General features: G+C 44.7%; 1 protein-coding gene across 3 annotated transcripts in view; it reads right to left on the reverse strand.

Moving 5' to 3' along the window:
• Window positions 1–21,426, reverse strand: part of LOC119401395 (sushi, von Willebrand factor type A, EGF and pentraxin domain-containing protein 1) — a 300,370-nt gene that overhangs the window by 37,302 nt on the left and 241,642 nt on the right. For all 3 annotated transcript variants that reach the window (XM_037668182.2, XM_049417415.1, XM_037668175.2), the window contains one exon: window positions 7,613–7,813. In XM_037668182.2, coding sequence (XP_037524110.1) covers window positions 7,613–7,813 — 201 coding nt within the window. The remainder of the gene's footprint in view (window positions 1–7,612; window positions 7,814–21,426) is intronic.

A 21,426-nucleotide genomic window follows, 5' to 3' on the forward strand; every position in this document is an offset into this window, starting at 1 on the left:
GCGGTAAAGGGTGATATGGGATGGACAGGCTTTGAAGTGAGGGAAGCGCAGAGCAAAATGAGATTCGAAGAGAGGCTGAGGAAAATGAAGAAGAGTAGATGGGCAGAGAAGGTTTTCAGGTATTTGTATAGAAGAAGCGTTGACACGCAGTGGAGAAAAAGAACTAGGAGGCTCACCAGTAAATATACGGCTGGCAGTGCGGGCGATATGGCAACAAGGAGCATTAAGCGGAAGGTCAGAGAGGCGGAGAGGACTTATTGGACGACAGCGATGGAAAAGAAGCCGGCTCTGAGTGACTACCGAAAAGGAAAAAACGAAATAAGGAGGGAAAGGTTTTATGATAATTCAAGGGGAAGCGCTTTACTGTTTGAAGCAAGGTCGGGCTGCCTTAGAACGCGTAGTTATAAAGCGAGATTCAGTAACGAAGAAGAACAATGTACATGCTGCGGGGGAACTAAGGAAACGATGGAACATGTACTGATTGAATGTGGCGATATTCACCCAGGTATACGTGTGGGCACGAGTCTACATGAAGCCTTCGGTTTTAGGGACAACAATGGAAAGCTGAACACGCCCGCGATAGAAATAAGTAAGAGACAGTTAGAGTATTGGTGGCAGAAAAGTAGAGATAAAGTACAAAAATAAATAATTGGGGGAAAAAGAAAGGTCATTCTGCCTTAAGAGGCAGAGAGATGGACCGTGAATTTATATTTTTTGGTATAATAACATAGATTTAATCAATGTAGATAAGGCATTAGGACAACATGAAACAAGGAAGTTTTTTTTCTTCTTTCTTTTTTTTTCGCCTTCGAGCCTGGTGGCAGACATGCCACCGCCCCGTTATAAAGGGGACGCTCATAGCATCCATCCATCCATCCGGCGAAGAGGATGACCCACTAGGAGGCGCTTGAGAGGACGACCCATTAGAGCGTTCCAATGCTTCTCTACAATATATATATATATATAATATATATATATATATATATATATATATATATATATATAAACGCCCCAAAGAAAAATAATTCAGAAAAATGCTTCCGAAGCGCGGAATCGAACCAGGGACCTCTCGCTCGGCAGCGCGTAGCGCTAGCCACTACGCCACGAAGCGCAGATCGTCTCGAAGCTAACGGCGAGCGTTATATAGACAGCCTTTACCACTGGCCGGACTCAGAGACGGCAGGCACCTATAAGCGTTTCCTAATTGCCAGCGAGATGGCGCGAGGAGCGCGATGGGCGAGGAGCACGCCGATGCTCTTTGCCCGATAGGGCGTGGTCGCCTTCGTGCGCTTATCTCAAGGAAAGAAGGGGGGGCGGGCGCGGGGTAGAGCGGGGTGTTGTATGTCTTGTGCTTTCCCCCCGATGGCCGCGCTGAAGTCACAGAGCGTACGACGGTCACTTCGCTTGCTCCAGCGGCCGCGTTTGCGAAAGGAGCGCGCTGTTCAAACAGAAATAATCAACAACTACGAGGTTTAGTTCGCGCTCGTTCTGTGTATACCTGTTCGTTCGTTTCGTGCGTCCTGCTTTATGTTTCAGCAGTGCGCTTCAAGTATCGAGCTGTGACGCATGATAGTTCGCGCTCGTCCCGTGTGCGTTCTTTTCGTGCGTCCTTTGGGATCGAGCGACGCGCTGGCAATTTCGAGCTGCTTTCCGTTCTTCGCGTTACATTCCAATTTGTTCCTATCGCATTCATTGCTTCGCCGTTGCGGCGAAACTGTGACTTTTTTTCAGATTACTTTTGTACCCTGATAGAGCCTCATTACAAACCCAAAGGCACATTGATGCGACTGTTTCAGTTACACCTACGCATGATACTTTCTTTTCATTAGTGCCAATAAAAATAATAATTACTAATAATCGTTGGGGTTTTACGTCCCAAAACCACGATATGATTATGAGGGACGCTGTAGTGGAGGGCTCCGGAAATTTTGACCACCTGGAGTTCTTTAACGTGCACCTAAATCTAAGTACAGGGGGCCTCAAGCACTTCCGCCTCCACCGAAAATGCGGCCGCCGCGGCCGGGATTCGATCCCGCGACCTTCGGGTAAAAAAAAAGTAGAAAGAATATTTCTACAGTACACCACTTTTTTAGAATAATATAGGGAGTATGTACGTACATTCTCAGCTTCTTTCACAGATAACGAGTCGACGATTGGATTCACCGCCACAGGGGCGTAGCCAGAAATTTTTTTCGGGCGGGGTTCAACCATACTTTATGTATGTTCGTGCGTGCGTTTGTATGTGCGCGTGTATATATACGCCAGCAAAAGTGAAAAAATTTCGGTGGGGGGGGGGGGGGTTGAACCCCCAACCCCCCCCCCCCCTTCCCGGCTACGCCCCTGCACCGCAGCATTTATAGTCTCCTGCAAAAGCATGGCGTTCTCTAATATCAGCAACGGACGTCGTCTAACAAGAGACAAGAAAAAGAACGAGCGGGGAGGGGGAGATACTAATTCTGTAGTATACGGTCCGTAGTTGTAACACTTAAAACGGCACACGACAGGAGAAAAAAAACCAGGGAGTCACACAACGCTGAGTGTGTCGCGCTGGTTTTTTTTTTTTCTTGTACATGCGCTGTTTAACTGCTACAACTATTGTCTCCGTCATGCAATACCAACACGCCCACATTTCCACTCTTCGCAAAGAGGGAAGATAAGGATGACCATGGCACACATGTCTGGCGATGTGCGTCAAAGCGCAATTTCTTTCTTTGCCTCCAGCAAAATTACTCGCCATCTCGTCCGGGCAGACAGGATAGCAACTCTGGCACACTCGAGATAATGCCCGACAGCGTTTCGCTGCAGAATCTAATTAATTCTTTCAAACTTGTTTGCTCCTTGTCTCCCCTGCTTTTGCTTGACAGTATACTTGCCGCTCGCTTATTCGCTTATACATACCGCAGAACAAACGTCTCAACGCAAGTACGTTGTTCTCGTTTGCTCGTGCATAAACCATGTTCGTTTACATAATATGGGCTGCTGCCTCGGCTCTGTGGGTCTCCAAAGATCGTGTCGCGCCTCGCAGGCTGGCTTTCTGGAGACGTCTCCGTGCTACTACTGAAGTACAACATTTCAAAGCCCGGCCTAATTTGACAGACGGCACCGCGGATATCTAGTCCTACGCCCTAAAGAATATATATAATTAAAGTACTTTGTTTTCTTAGAGAGGCCTGTCCGATTAGTGGACGCTGTAAATCTGCCTAAAAATATACGTCGGCTTTTCCTTTTCCGCGAATGACAAACAAAGGCTAATAGTTAATTAGCAAATGAGTCTGATCTATGCGATGGCACAATTCCTCAATAGATAATGTCTAAAGATCTCGCAAAGTATTGGCACACATACTTTTGAACATAATATACACAGTGCTTCATAAAACGCGTTATAATTTCTTCAAATTTCGAGAACAGGCGATATATCGCAGAAGCATGCATTTTACAATGCCTGGGGTAGTAAATAGACAATTCATGATAAAAGACGGTTGGCGTGCAAACACAGATACACGAGAGAAGTAAGGAGAGCACAAACGCCAAATAGACAAGTATGTACTCCATGAAATTGCACTAACTGGGGTTTTAATCGACAGAGTTCGACATTTGGTGAAATGTCCGTTATCCCAGAACTCCGCACACGGAGAAAAGTAGCTCGGTTAATTTCTGCAGCGTAATAAATTCCACGAAAGGATGTGACGTCGGCCAGTTGGTTCATTCTAGAAGGCGTGGAAGCAGCGGTAAAGTCGCAGTTTCACCCCAGAGGTGAAGTACTGATAACAATAGCAAAACTATGATGGTCGATCACTCTTTTATAGGAATCGGTCATAACACGAAAGGGAAACATGCCTTCATAGAAGTATAGTTGTACCTTTGTTGGAAGTTGACACACACAATTTGCACAGCATACATTGCTACTGCATGGGCCTACATGACACCCTTTGATGTGGGTTTACCCAGACCTCCTACATACCAACGAATAACGTTGAAGACAATCAGCAACCCCTTTGATAACTGAACTAATTGACGTAACAGCTAGACACAGCGGATAGTGAATGCCACACCAGCGGGCATTTGCAGTCAGTACAAGTGAAGCCAAAGCAGTTGTCCGTAAATCGCTTCGCGAACTCGCAGTCCGCTGCTGCGAAAGACACAATTTCAGGGTTCTGTGACTTCGCTTGGCGCGCGGCGTCCTCTTGGCGAGCAGCATCGCCAAATGTGTACGAGCATTTTTGGTCCGCCTCGGAAGTGTCTGTGGCAGCCCGGCAGTTTGCCTCTCGCTCAACTTCACGAATGCGAGAGCTTGCAGTTAGTAGTGTGCGCCCGGTGCGCGAATGCGTTGTGCTTCTCGTGTCTCGCTGGTTCAACGTAGTCACGTTCTTGACATTCGCCTGTCGACGTCACTGCGTTTCTGCGGGGCTTAACGCAGCTGCGTTCTTATTTGGCGCCATTTCAAGCAAAGCAGTGGGCGGCTTGTAGACGCTGCTACTGCGCGTTTAAACTGCATTTAGGAGCATTCAGTCGTCATAGGCTGATACGACGTGGAAGCGAATTCTAGTTGCGAAACTGCGTCATTGCTAGAAAGCATGCGTGCGGCGGTGAACATACGGTTAATACAGTTAACACGTTGGTCTACTGTGCTCGAACACACAGGTGTCAGATATACCTCGATCAGGTGCCTAATATGAAATCTTATTTCTGACTATTTTTGTGTCACTTACTGGTGTGCTCCCTTACCGACGTGATTTTTGTAACGGAAATGACGCTAGTGAATTCTTGGTGGGCGTCAGCATAAAACACTTTCGTGTTAAAATATTAGACAACTACATGAAGTAAGGATCGCAGTGTTACCGACCATAAAAATGACAATAAACATCCACTGAGCTATTCAACAAGCATGATGTCACTGCCCAAAGGCAAGCAAACTTATATCGCTCAATAGACGCGGCCACTCGCTGTCAGAAGGCTGGCAGCGATGACTGTTGTTTGGTACGCCTTATCGTGCATAATCAGTGTCCGCATTTCATTTAGAGAAGGAATTTCGCACTTCTAGTAACGTCATATATGAAAGGCAGGTGAAGTGAGCGAGGCCTTTTTTTACCGACTTTGGAGAGCAAATGATGAATTTGGAACGGAAAAGATTGGAATAGCTTTACGAGCAACCCTGCATGCGTTGGTGAACCAGCCGATAATCACTACATTTTAGTTTACGACATTGGCGGTAGATGAAGTTTCTATTTGCTTGCAGACACCTTGACTGCCAAACGACATACATACATAGGCCTACGTACATACATACATACATACATACATACATACATACATACATACATACATACATACATACATACATACATACATACATACATACATACATACATACATACATACATACATACATACATACATACATACATACATACATACATACATACATACATACATACATACATACATACATACATACATACATACATACATACATACAGAAAGCAGCTGGTCATCGAGGCGTGCTAGCGTTGCTGAGAGCTGTTGTCTTTAGGAACTATAGTGAGGACAATGACACAGGACGTGCGCAATGGTTTCCTCGCTGCCACAGCGAGCACAGGCAGCACTGTCTGCCATTCCGATTCGGTAAGCAATGCTGTTCGTGAAAGACACTCCAAGCCACAGGCGGCAGAGGACTGTTGTTTCGGATCGGGATAGTCCGGACGGAATTTGAAGTTGAAGTGACGGATCCAGACTTTGGAGTGCCGGAACGTTCTAGCTTCAAACCAGAAAGCGACGAAGGCGCTGCTGAAGTTTCTCCGCTCAACCGACCCGTGCTTGAGTGTGTGTGCGTTCCTTTTTCTTTTTTTAACTCTTTTTTCCTTCCTTACCTTTCCATCCCCCTTACCCCTTCCCCACTGCAGTGTAGCAAACCGAAAAGCTTCTGGTTAACCTCCCTGCCTTTCACTTAACCTTTCTCTCTACATACATACATACATACATACATACATACATACATACATACATACATACATACATACATACATACATACATACATACATACATACATACATACATACATACATACATACATACATACATACATACATACATAAATACAGACAGACGGACGGACGGACGGACGGACGGACGGACGGACGGAATCCCACTTGTCTAGAGTGCTCGGGCAGTCGGCAGCGGACCGCGCGCGCCTCCTAGCAATCGCCGCTGGGTTTGAGATAAGTAGGATACGAGCGCTATGAGCACCTTTAAGGTGTGGCCACTGGATGTATTATCGCTCTGCCAGGCCAAGGTCCCACACGGGTGACGGAAAACGAGATCTGTCTTTTTTTTTCCTCTTGGCGCGCTGCGTGTGTTACGCACTGGTGTTGCAAAACAAAGCACAATATATTTCTTGAGTGAGTGTGAGTGAGCTCCACCTTCTATTGCCGACCTATTGTCCTATCTACTCATTTTCAGCATTACTATCAGTCTTATATCGGCTTACGTTTATACTCAAGTCAATTCACACATATATCGACGCACGAGCGTTCATGTGCCACCTTAATATTTATTGATCAGAGGCGTGAGTTGGGGGGTGGGGGATGGGTGCAATGACTTCTCCCCGATGACTCTTTCTTTATGAAAGAGTTATCGAAGTTCTTGATGAAATATCTCGTGTGAGTCGCGTATTTCATAAAAATGTCCTTACTGGATTGAAGTCGCTGATAACACGTATTTGAATGTACAAGATGAAAAGGCGTGTCGTAGAGCACCGATTATGTGAGATATTGGGGTTAAAGAGCATTGACCCCATGGTCGAACAAAGCTAGTTTTACGCTAACGAACTCACGAGTCGACTCACTCAGGCTCACTCAGACTCAGGTGAAGCCGTGAGTCGAGTGAGTCCGGCTGAGTAATATATAGGTGAGTCTGAGTCCGAGTGAGTCTGGTTGAGAAAAAGTTTAGTGAGTGAGTCTGAGTGAGTCCGGTTGAGGAAAATTTTGGTGAATATGAGTCCGAGTGAGCCCGCGGAGCAAAATATATTTCTGGAGTGAGTCTGAGTGAGCTCCAATTTTTGCCGACCTATGGTCCTTGGTTCATTTAATTACTTTCTATTGATTTGAGCAATCATTGACATTTTTTGTTTATTGCAATTATTACAACTGCTGTTTTTACTATTCCCTGCTGTTCTAGAATTTCCTAGCTATTATTTTATCGGCCCTTGAACTAGCCTTTGGCTACAGGTCTGACAAGTGTTTGTTATCAGTATATATAATATGAAATAAATATTTTTAAAAATTCTAAACCTACATCGAGCTATAATACATCGAGTGGCCACGCCGCATACGGGCTCATAGCGCTCGTATCCAACTTATCCCAAACCCAGCGGCTACTGCTAGGTGGCGCTGGCGCGGCCCGCAGACAACTGCTAGGCCGCTCTAAACAAGTGTGATTCCGTCTGTACATACATACATACATACATACATACATACATACATACATACATACATACATACATACATACATACATACATACATACATACATACATACATACATACATACATACATACATACATACATACATACGCACACGTGTGAGCAAGTCGAGCTAGCATGTTCATGGGCGCACCTGGCAAACACTCTGGGAGCAGGCTGGGGGTCCACTGTCCCTGCCAGCAGCGCAGCTCCGGCTGGCCCTGAACCTGGAAGCCGCCGGCGCACACCAGCTCCACCAGGGTGCCGTGGCCGATCAGCTCCGCCGGATCCAGAGGCCGCTCCGTCGTCAGCTCCCGGAACGAGCCGTTCGGCACCTCGGGCAAACTGCATGTGGCTGCGAACGGCGGGGTTTCGGTCATGCACACGAACTTCCCCTTGCCGCGTGCACCAGAGTGATAGCCACAATAAATGCGTTTTAGTTGTGCTTACGGTGTCGAATCGAACCAGAACCGAAAAGCACACTCAACCAGAATATGAGCCGTAACAGAACCCGAACCGATATTCTCGGAATGTGCCTGAACCCGAACCGAATCTCGACCAAAAAAACGAAACAAGAAACACAGGTTATTGGTTCAACAGAAAGCGGTTCTACCATAAGGGGGAAGAACGAAAGCACTGCAGACAAGGGATTTTTCATCGGCGACTCCCACTAGGAGATCGCGACAGCTCATGCTTAGCGTTGTGTACGCAATATGGCGATAGAAGACAGTTGTGCGCAACGTTCTAGTAACGTTGGTTGTGCGCTTGAAGCTATACGGATACCTCCACCTGGATGCTTCCACTTCGAAACTTGGCCATGCCACTTGCGTTCCGCAGCTGAAACCTTGTTTAAAGGGCATCTGTAGAATCTACCAGTTCCCAGCTCGGCCATTAGGTCACCACTATTGCTAGCGAAGCCGTAAAACGAGTACGCCAATGTACTACACCGAGAGCAAAAAAGACAATGAATTCGGAAAGTAAAACATAGTGATACCAACGAGTGCATTAGCACGGCTTCTTGTAACCCTAACATTATGGCCACCTTTTACGTGCACGGTTGCAACGGTCGGTAAAGGCACGGAAAATCTACTTCTGTTGCGCATCATGGCTTAATGCTCGTTTGTCGCTTATACAGTACACGCAATCACCCTATCACGCGCGCACGCTCTCTCGAGATAGCGCCGCGTGCTGCGCAGTGGTGGTGCGCGTGGCCTACATGCGCGGTTTAAAAGGGGCATCCTGCACGCTACCTGGGGACCCAGGTCGCTTGCTGCCCCGGAGGATGGGCGCGACCACTCACTCTGGCCGACAGCTGCTGCTCCCAATCCTGGACTTCACTGCCCTGCCCCGAGCCCATTAAGCGTTGCGCTGACCTTTCTGTATGAACCATCACGTGAATAAATTGTTTGTTGTGCTTTGAGGCCTCCGTCGTCCTTGCTTTGAATAAGGACGGGGCGCAGCAAGCCTAATACCCACAATAGTAAGTGTAAAACTGCTGCTGTGTCTACAAGTAATTGCAGCCACAATGTGCATGGTATATCGACTTCTTGTCAGGTCATAGCCAGCGCAAGACAGCTGCGTAAGAAATACGGTCGCGGTGTTTAGCATAGACTGTCCTTCATTGTTCAGAAGGGTCAGCCGCTTGAAGTACTGAAAGAAAAAAAAAAACAACTGCACAATCTAAATCGATAGCTTTGTTTCGTTTTTCGCTTCAGATGATAAGTTTGGAGATGTATAATTCAAGTAATACGATGCAAATCCGAGCTTTTTCGAAGGCACATCTCGCATACCGTTTCCACCCTTTACTTTCAAATTCGGCCATCATTGTCCAGTGTATGGTAGTATACCGGTAATTTTGACCTGGTTAACCTCCCTGCTTTTAACGCGATAATGTTAGAGAACTCGTTCCGCAGAAACTGCACTGCCGGCGTCGTTGGTTGTGAGCGAAAAATCAGCGCTGTCCGTGAGCAAAACATCGAGGAAGATGCAGATAAATAAATAACAATAAATCTTTGGTTCGAGCGACAATCGAACTCAGGCCTTCTGCGTGGCAAGCAGGTTTTCTACCACAGAGCCACGCCGTTGCTTGAAAGTGCTTCGGGGAAAGAAAAAAAAACCACTATATGAATGTCATGTAGTGGGAAGAGTCTCCTTAACGCATGTAATATTGTATAGCAAAAGCGTAGAATCGCACCCGGCGTCAAAACATGTGAATTGCGCAACAAGTGGGCGTTTTAACGCCACCCATTACAAAGCGCTCAAGCATGTAATCATTATCAGCAACAGCATAAACAAAGTGTGCAGCTACGAAGGTGCGCGTCGTACCTTATGGAAGCGTAGTGGGTACTTCGCCGATTCGCAAAATGAAGAATTGTGACGCAGTGGGCTCTTCGCAACTGTAATTCTGGGATAGTTTGAAACGACCAATGTTATGCGCACAACCTTCGTTTCTTCACGGTTCGGTTGGGGTGTCCAGCGGGAACCAAAGTCGGGCTAGCGATTGAGAAGGCGATGCGCACGGGGCCCGATTACGCTATCGCGTTCTACTCTTGAAGGCGAAGCTCAGACGTCCGCCAAGCTTTCTCCTGTTTCCTTCTTTTTTTATGCCACTCGGTTTAGTTTGCGTAACGTTTACGCCTGGTGATGTTTGGTCAAGGTAATTTTTTAAAGAGTTTTGTGCTATTGTTTATCATGCATGTAGAGATGCAAAACTCTGTAGAGCATTCGAAGTCGGAAATGCGTTTGCACAAAGAGAAAGGGTCCGAACGCGAGCATTAGCACATTCTTCCGCGTTTGACACGAAACGGCTGCATCAGCGGCGATTTCTCAACCGTCGACGAAAGAACGTGGTATTGGCGCATTGTTACCCTGCACCAAGAAGAGAGGCGGCAAATGGATGCCTCATGCACTGGGATCGCTATTCTTGTTGGCCCATGTGCGCCGCCGGCGTGCGACTATAATGTTTCAGCGAGGACTCTAATATTGTTCTTGTGTTTATGTGCTTAACGTTGTAAGAATGGTAACAGAAGGCGAACATAATCGCAAAAACTACAGTGATGTTATCGCAGTGTTTGTGATTATATTCGTTGGCTCTCTTTTTACACCTGCGCTATAAGCGAGTGTGACCGCACTGAACGCCCCTCCTTCAAGATGCATGCACACGCCGTGATGTAATCACCATCATTCAATACCATCTTTTGGCTACCTCTGCGTACTAATGATTATTTCTGACATAATCTGAACAATTAAAGAGATATTTAGAAGGCGATTTATACCAGTTTTACTCTATTACCAAGTGGCCGATTGAAAACGCGCATTACTTAAAATCTTCAAGCTACAATCTCGTGTCTGAAAGTCATAGACACGCGTGATTTAATTTAAGATCACTCTGAAAGCAACCGCGGCTAATTATGAAGAGAAACCAGTCATTTAAAATCGCTTCTGGATTTTCGCGTAGCCTGCGTAACTGGAGCTGCCTGGCTGGCCACTCGCGTGCCGTGCACGACTGAACAAATTCATCTAACCGATGTCGCTCACTACATGGATAACGCGTATGATGTAATGCATGTTAAAGCAGATAGTAACTCCAACACGGTGGGATTCAAGACACGAATGTTTTTTCCCCCTTAAACTTCATCGCGCCACCATGTCTTATGCGATAATCCTCTTTACATTAATTTCGCCGACCTCGTCAATACGAGGTAAAGTGAATGTCCAGTCTCACACGGAGTAAGCCACGAGGAGCTGCAACAAGGAAAAAAAAAAAGAAAGCTAAGTACGCAAGAACTTCATCCCCGCCTGGACGAATGCGACTACATTAATCCGAGCGAAGCGAAAATGACCTCAGGAGTTTCACGCGCCGATGTCAACTGAACGGCGAGAAAATGTTATCCTCTGGTTTCGTTCATAAATAGCATGATAACCTGTAGACCACAGAAGGGCTGTATATCACGCATCAATATACCTGCGCGGTAGAGGGCGACGTCAGAACCGAATTTATCCGGAGAAAACTTGAGCGGTGCTGGCAGAAAAAAAAAACCTTGCGTTGAAAATTTTATTTGAAACACCGCGAAAACTCGTCGCAGTAGTGCTACAACTTTTTGCGAGAACGATGTGGTTAAAAAAAAAAGCGTATGCAATGGGCGGTTGGTTTGAGGATGTTTTTATGCAAAGGCGATTTCACTGAAGCACCTGCAGCTCGAGATATCGCGAAAACGTTATCTCAGACATTCTCCTATAACCATAAGTTTACACATGTGGTCAGCTCAAGTTAAAAGGGTGATCCTATATAAAATTTTGCGAGGACATCCGATGTAGACGTTTTGAGAGCGCTATTTTGTGAGCAACCATGAGGATATTTTCTTAAGCAAAGCCTTTGGGGCGTGTGCATAAAGAAGATATTCTTAGGTATGCTCAGCAAATGCTGTTCATACCAAGATGCATAGAAAAAGGAAGTGCCACATGGAGAGTGCTGCTTAGATGTTCAGAAAAAAGAAGCAGCAGAGAGATACGTTCATGGGTACTGAGAGGCTGGCCAATTTGACTAGCATACTACTCCAGATGACGAAAGTGATAAGGGATAGTCTAAATGTTATTAACGTGTCAGTCGCGACGGTAACACAGCCCTGGCAAACAAAACGTCAAGCGTCGCGCGCGAAACTCACAAAAATTATTTCCATAAGATCCGCGAAAAACGTCCTGCAAGGTTTCGCGGTTATCTCTTTTTTTATAGTGGTGGAGTTGAATGAAATATTATTTTCAAATATATTCCAAGGCATACGAAAGTAATTTTCGACTCAGTTCTGGTAAGCAGGGATTCCCAAGGTTCTTATTCTTCCAGCTGCCAAGATCAGTGGGGATGATACTGAGTTTTCTCAGTGGGGGGCCACTGAGTTTTCCGAGCTTAAGCTGGATCACTGTGTTGAACAACTGCGTGGGGATGATACCATCGGTATTTTTGGTCCGCGCTATACTGCGTGTCACGAGATCTTCAAAGAAAATGGAAGCTTCAAAAGCGTCAACTTCCTAACACTTCCAAGGAATATGTTAATGTGTAAAAGCATGCGTAGTTAGGACACAGAATACGTGGCTCTTTTTTTTAAAGAGCCACGTCTACTTTCAGTGAAACTGAGAGAAATGCACTTTTTTGCTATTGACAATATGGCCGGGCCTGCTCCAACAATTCTTTCCCAGTGTGTTTTGTTTATTTTGTTTTGTCGCCTAACTCCTGTCACCGAAATACCTCAAGCCTATGTTAAGATCAAAATCTATATAGCCCACATTTAATTTTGGCTTGAACTGACTACACTGAATGAGTCTAAATATTAACACCATCCTCGTGCTTTCGTCGGTGCCGTCCTCTGCGGCATGGGTGTAATGGCGATGAATAGACATGTAGAGCGAGATAGTCATTTAAGGCGACAGGCGCACCATTCTGGACTGTCGGCAGCGTTTTCTTGTTCTTGGTATCTATCGAAGAACGTTAAAAAGTGCTTATGATATATATATATATATATATATATATATATATATATATATATATATATATATATATATATATATATATATATATATATATATATATATATAAAGGAAAGCTATGATTTTTCAAGGGCTCGTTCATCTTTGTTAGACACAATATTAATGAGAACTAACAGACAATAACGCCAAGGAAAGTACAGGGGGTGTTATCTGTAGTATTTAGAATGTAAATGTGAAGAAAGTAAAAGTCCCTGCCGGCGGCAAGTCATCTTTTCGTCCACTTTTACTTTCTTCACATTTACATTCTAAATACTACAGATAACACCCCCTGTACTTTCCTTGGCGTTATTGTCTGTTAGTTCTCATTAATATTGTGTCTAACAAAGATAAACGAGCCCTTGAAAAATCATAGCTTTCCTTCATTCATAGCGAGGGTCTCGTCCTGGCAGACTTAATGCCTTCAGGTAGTATGCGAGGGATTATTGGCCAGCTGCCAACTCGTAAAAAGATCACGTGCTACGTGACGCCAAGAGGCAAAAAAAGAGTGTTCCACACTCGCCGCCATGGCTGCGATTGGCGCTGACTAACACTCCTAGGTTTAATCAACATATATACCCCAGAAAGTGGACGGGAGGATGACCGCCGCCGTAGCTCAGTGGTAGAGCATCGGACGCGTTATTCGAAGGTCGCAGGTTCGGTCCCTGCCGGCGGCAAGTCATCTTTTCGTCCACTTTTACTTTCTTCACATTTACATTCTAAATACTACAGATAACACCCCCTGTACTTTCCTTGGCGTTATTGTCTGTTAGTTCTCACTAATATTGCATATATATATATATATATATATATATATATATATATATATATATATATATATATAGGATGGGCGAATATTTGGGCGTTTCGAATATTCGAACGAACATTACAGTATTCGAATTCGCTTCGATACGAATTTATATTATTCGAAATTTCGAAGCATTCGAAATGAACGAATATATGCATGTTTGACCGCACATAACCCCATTGTAAAGGTGGTTCCACTGCAGCATCGAATTGCTGTACCGTGAAAACACCCGTCCAGGGGCAATCTGCACTGCCGCGAAGCTACACTTCAAGGTTAAGTGTACATATTTTTTAAAGTTTAAAAGCGTATTATATGAGCTTATATGCGCTAAGGATAGTAATTTTTAAATTGTAACGTCTTGTACCCCTTATAACCTGCACTCTACTGCTATTCAAATCTTCATAATATTCAAGCTTGCTTCCACTTCATTTCAAACCAAAAAAGGTGACATTCACTTATACCTAGTTCCAATCCTTAAAAATATTGTGCAAGGGTCATGACAAAAATGCAAAGTTTTGATAATAATATGTGGTACATGCTATTCGAACTATTCGATTCGAAATTATTCGACCAAATCACTATTCGCCCATTCCTAACATCATCATCATCATCATCATCATCAGCAGCAGCAGCAGCAGCAGCAGCAGCAGCAGCCTGTCTACGTCCACTGCAGGGCAAATGCCTCTCCCATGTCAACCCGGTCCTGTGCTTTCTGCTGCCACGTTATACCTACAAACTTCTTAATCTCATCTACCCACCTAATTTTCTGTCTCCCCCTCACGCTTTTGCCATCTCTTGGAATCCAGTCAGTTACCCTTAATGACCACCGGTTATCCTGCCGACGTGCTACGTGACCGGCCCATATCCATTTCTTCTTCTTGATTTCAACTATGATATCATCAACCCCCGTTTGTTCCCTGACCCACTCTGCTCTCTTCCTGTCTCTTAAAGGGACACTAAAGGCAAATAACAATTTATGTCAGAGTGAAAGCCCAATGTATGACAACTTCTAAAACGGCAATATTATCAACAGCAGAGCCCTACTTACCGAGAAATTAAGCTAAATGTATCACATGATGAGCGCCGCGAGTGGGACATTTTCGAAGTGATCCCGATGACGTATGGAAGTCGGCCTACAATAAATCACTAGTAATCAAACTAGCAGCAGTAAAAAAAGAACATTCCGAGCATCAAAAGACGTAATAAAATGCTGTTTGTTCGTTTCCGCTTGATTCATGGAAAACAAAACCTCCGTGGCGTTGCCATGGGGAACGGCGCGCGTGATTCAAAGGTTCCGTTTTCGCCGAACTGCGCCTCGCCCGTCTCAGTGGTAGTTTCGGGATCGCGTACTGCTGTGCGTGTTTTGCGCGCTCGTGAAAGTCGCTCTGACAGAAAGTTCGACAAAATGCCGCATGCGTGTGATATTGCCGGATGCCCGAATGGTGCACAACGCCAGTGCTGCAGCAAGGAAACCGGTGTGTCTTTTCACTGGGTGCCGCGGAATGAACCCTTACGCTCGAAGTGGCTTAGTGCCATGCCATTGCGCCAGTGTGCTAAACAGTCAAAACCTCAGCGTGTGTGCTCGCTGCACTTTCGTACTGAGGATTACGAGACCAACCGCAACTTGGTGAAGGCTTTGAATGTGCCCATCCGAGCAAGTCCTTGCCGCAGCGCCGTTGTTGCTGCTGTGGGTGCCGCTACTTCCGCTCGGCTGCTACTAGTGTCGGCGGCCGCGCAGTAAAAGCGGGCAACGTTGGGCACGGCAGCAGTGACGTATGGAAGTCGTATTTTCAGGCGGGAGATTTGAAGCGCGCTAACGCGATGCGGACCACTAAAAGCGTGATTTTATTTCAAAATAAGCACTTCCTTGGCACAAAAGCAGCACTACGAGGTTTCTGGACCGCTATTTCAACAATCAACGTCGACTTAATATTTGCCTTTAGTGTCCCTTTAAGGTTACACCTATCATTTTCCATTCCATCGCTCGCTGCGTCGTCCTCAATTTAAGTTGAACCCTCTTTGTAAGTCTCCAGGTTTCCGCTCCTTAGGTAACTACCGGTAAGATGCAGCTGTTATATACCTTCCTCTTGAGGGATAATGGTAGACTACCATTCATGATTTAATAATGCTTGCCGAATGAGCCTCATCCCATCCTTATTCTTCTAGTTATTTCACTCTCATGGTTTGGCTCCGCGGTTACTACCTGTCCTAAGTAGACGTACTCCTTTACAACTTCCAGTGTCTCGCCCCTTATCGCAAAGCGCTATTCTCTGCCAAGATTGTTCCACATTACTTTAGTTTTATGCATATTAATTTTCAGACCTACTCTTCTACTTTCCGTATTCAGTTCAGTAATCATGAGCTGTAATTCGTCTCCCGCTCTGCCGCGTTACTCATGAATGCAATGTCATCAGCGAATCGCAGGTTACTGAGATACTCTCCATTAAACTCTTATCCCTAATTCTTCCCAATGTAGGGCCCTGAAAACCTCCTGTAAACACGCGTTGAATAGCATTGGAAAGATCGTGTCTCCCTGCCGTACGCCCTTCTTTATTGGGATTTTGTCGCTTTCTTTATGGACTATAGTGGCTGTGGATCCGCTGTAGATTTCTTCTGTTATGTTTGTATAGGCTTCGTCGATGCCCTGATTCCGCAGTGCCTGCATGACTGCTGATGTCTCCACCGAATCAAATGCCTTCTCGTAATCTATGAAGTCTATGTATAGGGGTTGGTTGTATTCCGCGCATTTCTCTATCACCTGATTGATAGTACTTATGAATATGGTCTATTGTTGAGAAGCCTGTACGAAATCCTGCCTGGCCCTTTGGTTGATTGAACTCTAATGTCTTATTAATTCTGTTAGCAATTACTTTAGTAAATAGCTTGTAGACAACGGACAGTAAGCTGATGGGCCTGTAATTTTTCAGGTCCTTGGAATCCCCTTTCTTATGGATCAAGATGATGTTGGCATTCTTCCAAGATTATTCCAAGATATATATATATATATATATATATATATATATATATATATATATATATAATATATATATATATATATATATTATATATATATATATATATATATATATATATATATATATATATATATATATATATATATATATATATATATATATATATATATATATATATATATTATATATATATATAAGAAACAAAAAAGTTATATATATATATATATATATATAAAATTTTTATTTCTTACTTTTTTGTCCTAACAACTATGTAGAAAGGGGTGTGACAACTACTTCATTTATTTTTTATTTCAATAAAAAAGCTCATACATGAAACAGATTGGATGGGCCCATGTTGGTTGCTTTGGTCACGATTGTTGACGATTGTGGATCTGGCTCCGTTTGGTTCAAACAGGTGCAGGATTTGGCTCATTTTCATTTGGAACTGCATTTTTTGAGGTCACGTTGCAATCAGGAATTACCCCATTTTGATTACAAACGTTTTAAATGTGAAAGGTACTTAGGCGTGCTTCACGTACCCGTGAAAATTTAGCCTAGTTTCGCTTTCTGGATATGGCTCTTTTAGAAAGAAAACGCCACATTGTGCACTCAGTCAATTTCTAAGACCAACTCATCGCAAAAACAAAAACAAAAAACACAACAAAGCCGAGAACAGAAAGGCAATAAAACATCAGAAAAAATAAGCTTTGCTCAATCACCTGTGCTTAAAATGAAGATGAAGTGCTGTTATATAGCATCGCACTCGGAGACCCAGCTTGACACAGCAAAGGTTGACGCGCTTGTGGACTAACTTTGAGCGCTGTACTTAAGTGGGCAATACTTTTTGCTTTTGTGTTAGATACAGCGTTCTCTTCCCGTCACATGCAATTGTATACCTACCAACAAGGACTAAGCTATTGCAGTGTTTTCATTATAATTTTATTCCTTTTCTGGGATTTGTTATTGACCCTAGCCGCATGGCGACAACAGTTTCGCCAGATTCGACCGCTCTGGAGGGGTAGACGCCAAGCGTGGAAAAGAATCGCAGTATCAGTGGATGCCAGTTACTTCCGTTGCATTCAGTTCACGTGCCTGTTATACATGGTACTCTAGGCTGTCTAGCACATTAAAAGTAATACAAGGCACTAGACCACATTAATGTGAATCAGAAAATTGCTGAGAGGAGGCGTGATCCCGGGAGGTTTTCTTTACGAGTACATACAAACGAAAAACATATTTTTGCTCCTTCTACACCAAATTTGATGAGGTTTGTTGAAGGCAACGAACGAAATGAAACGTACGACTTTTAGGAGCAGACTTGAATTGAGGCCAATAAGCTGTTTGATGAATTGCTGGAGCTCTAGACGTCTTAAGCAGATAAAGGTGCACTATATGACGCTCTGAATTATACGACTCTATTGTGAATGCGACATAGCGTTATCTTCGAAAAGTAACAATTGCTCGGATCTTTACGTATCAAAACAACAATATTATTATAAGCCACGCCGTTGTTGGTGACTCCGAATTAATTTTTATCACCTCGGTTTTTTAACGTGCGCCTAAATCTAAGAACACGGTTATTTTTGCATTTTATCGCCGTGTCACCACTACGGCAGGGAATCGAATCCGGGTCCTCAAGCTTTGCAGTCCGACGCATTAGCCGCTAAGCTACCACGGCAGGTATCCTAGAAGAAATGTAATGCAATAACGTCGAAGTCTGGGTCAGTTGGTACATGACGCTCCCACAATGTGAAAAAAGTCGCCTTGAGACAGGGCGTAGATGTTGTGTTTTCGGCGCCTTGCAAACTTTCTGCACTGTGTGCACGTGTTGCTCGCGGAAACACTAGCACTCCGGTGTGTTCTATTCGGCATAAAATTAAGTACACTACCTGCGCGAAACATGTTGTGTATGCGACCCCTCTAACATGTGAAAAAGTATACATCGGCCAAACTGGCCGATGTTTGAATGAACGACTGCGCGAGCACCACAATTCGTTGAACACGTCAGACGGGGCTAATCTTCCCCGCCACTGCCGGATCTGTGTTTGCGTGCCGCTGTTTTCCAATGTTAAGATTTTGGGTAGAGGTGGGGGCAAGGAGGACCGCGAAATCCTTGAAGCATATCATATCAACATGCACCGTGATGATTGTGTCAGCACTACGTCCATTTCATTATTACAGAAGGAATGTAAGTTCCTGTCACTCTGGCGGTAGATTCTTGGCCGTCATGTAGGCCAATTTTTGCTTTCTGCTTTTTTCATGTTTTGGTTTTTGGCTTCATGGTTTTACGTGATCAGCGCATGCGCAGTGGTTCTTCTGGGAGTTGCTGTATCCTAGAAGAGTCGCTAAAATTTTCACGTAAGCTGCAGGCTATATTCAAAACATTTGCCCTCTTTAGATTCTGTGAACATGCATATCTTGGAATGTAAAACCCCAACAATTATATTATATTGTGATTCTGTAAACATCCAGTGCACACAAATGCGATAACTTTTATGATGCCAAGTTACAATTGTTTAGGTTTTGTACTTTATTTTGCAGCACTATCCGCATAGGCAGCGCAAGAAAAAGGAAAAAAAAAAGTCTTATCCAGGACGCCATTTCCCGTGAGAAAATGGGTTGGCTGGTAAAGCAATGATACCATGAGTGGCCACGCCGCATGCGTGCTCACGGCGCTCGCATACAACTAATCTCGAACTCAGCGGCTACCGCTATGCGATGCTGGCGCAGTCTGCAGCCGGTTGCTTGACCACTATGGACAAGTGCGATTCAGACTGTACGTGAGGCTGACCTTAGTGATGATTAAGGTTTTGCAGCATTTTCCCATTCCCCCTTTTGTGAATAAGTAATTTTTACTGCGATAGCACTTACATGGACAATCTCGGCTGGTGATGACCGGCGGCGTCGCCGTTGACGTCATGTTCCGCATATATATATATATATATATATATATATATATATATATACTATATATATATATATATATATATATATATATATATATATATATATATATATATATATATATATATATTGTAAGCCACAACGAAAAATAGTTCAGAAGAAATATTTTCCGAAGCGAGCGACCGGGGATTCAAACCTGCGACCCCTCGCTGCGCAGCGCGCCGCGTTAAACGACTATGCTGCGCAGCATACGTCCTCTAGCACGCTAACGGTGATCTATTTATATATGCCATTTACCGCTGGCGGTACGCAGATCTCGGAGGTACTTCATCACCCGCGAGATGGCGCGAAGGGAGCGCTTTATAGGTCGCCGCCCCGCTTGTTCATCGCCGGAGTTCGGATGCGCGCGTGCCTCCTACCTGTACCACCTGTACTTTGCCCTACAAGGCGTGGTCGCCCGTGCGCGCGCGCTTATCTCGTGAGGTCTGTACATCTTGTGCTTTCACCGCAAAGTTTGCGTTGAAATTACAGAGCGCACGAAGGTCACTACGCTCGCTCCAGCGGCCGCGTTTGCGAAAGGAGTGAGCTGCTAGCTAGAAGAGCGAAAGTTGGGGCAGTTGGTGATGCATAGTCGGCACTTGAAGCGCGCTGCTCAAACACAAAGAAGTAACAACTGTGACAGTTACTTCGCGCTCGTCCTGTGTATACTTGTGTGTTCTTTTCGTGCGTCCTTCTTTGTGCTTGAGCAGCGCGCTGCAAGTGTGGAGCTGTAACAGTTGTTAGTACGCGCTCGTCCTGTGTGTGTTATTTCTGTGCGTCCTTTCTGCTTGAGCAGTGCGCTGCGAGTTTCGAGCTGCTTGCCGTTCTTCGCGTGACATTCTAATTTGTTGCTATCGCACTCATTACTTCGCCCTTGCGGCGAAACTGTGACTTTTTTATTGATTGATCGATTGATAAAAGGAACCAATCCTGACTCTGGACACGTATTATTAGAGAAGATTGCCGGCCAATGGCAAACAGCAGGTGCGAAGGAAAATTATTGGAACCTTTAATTGGAGGCTATGTTCCCACACAGCGGTAATATCGCTCTCTCCAAAACATCGCGTCCCGCAAACGTGCCGGAGAGTGTCCACCGTATCATATGGGGTGGATGGAAATATAGCGGCTGTAATATTTTACATTGACCTTCGGCCATCTACTAGGGTTGCCTGTTTCAGGGTGCAGACTTTTGCAGTTGGGCTCCTATGGAATCCAGCAAAAAAAAAAAAAAAAAAAAGCTGAGGGCAACAAACTGTGTTTCACTGCTTCAAAGTGTACTTTCGTAGCTTACCTTCACAGCTTTGGAAAATCGTTTTGACGGCATTACTGTATAGCTACGAAGCATTTTCCTAAATTTTAAGAAACCAAGCTTGTTCATATCATCAGCGATGCCGAAGCCTAAGCCCGCCACGATGATCTTGTGGCTATGGTGCTCGACTGCTGACACGAAGGTCGCGGTATCGAACCCCGGCCGCGGCGGTCGCATTTCGACGGAGGCGAAATGCTAAAGGCCCGTGTACTTAGATTTTGGTGAACGTTAAAGAACACCAGGTGGTCAAAATTTCCGAAGCCCTCCACTACGGCGTTCCTCATAATCACATCGTGGTTTTGGGACGTAAAACCCCAACAATTATTAGACTGATGCTGAAGCCTGCTCACTTCTCGGTATCACACTGTAAATGTTAGATAAGTATAATGCGTTTCGAGGGCCACCTGTGGTAATCC

Source organism: Rhipicephalus sanguineus, chromosome 1 (genome assembly GCF_013339695.2).
Source record: "Rhipicephalus sanguineus isolate Rsan-2018 chromosome 1, BIME_Rsan_1.4, whole genome shotgun sequence".
In the NCBI taxonomy this organism is placed as follows: domain Eukaryota; kingdom Metazoa; phylum Arthropoda; class Arachnida; order Ixodida; family Ixodidae; genus Rhipicephalus; species Rhipicephalus sanguineus.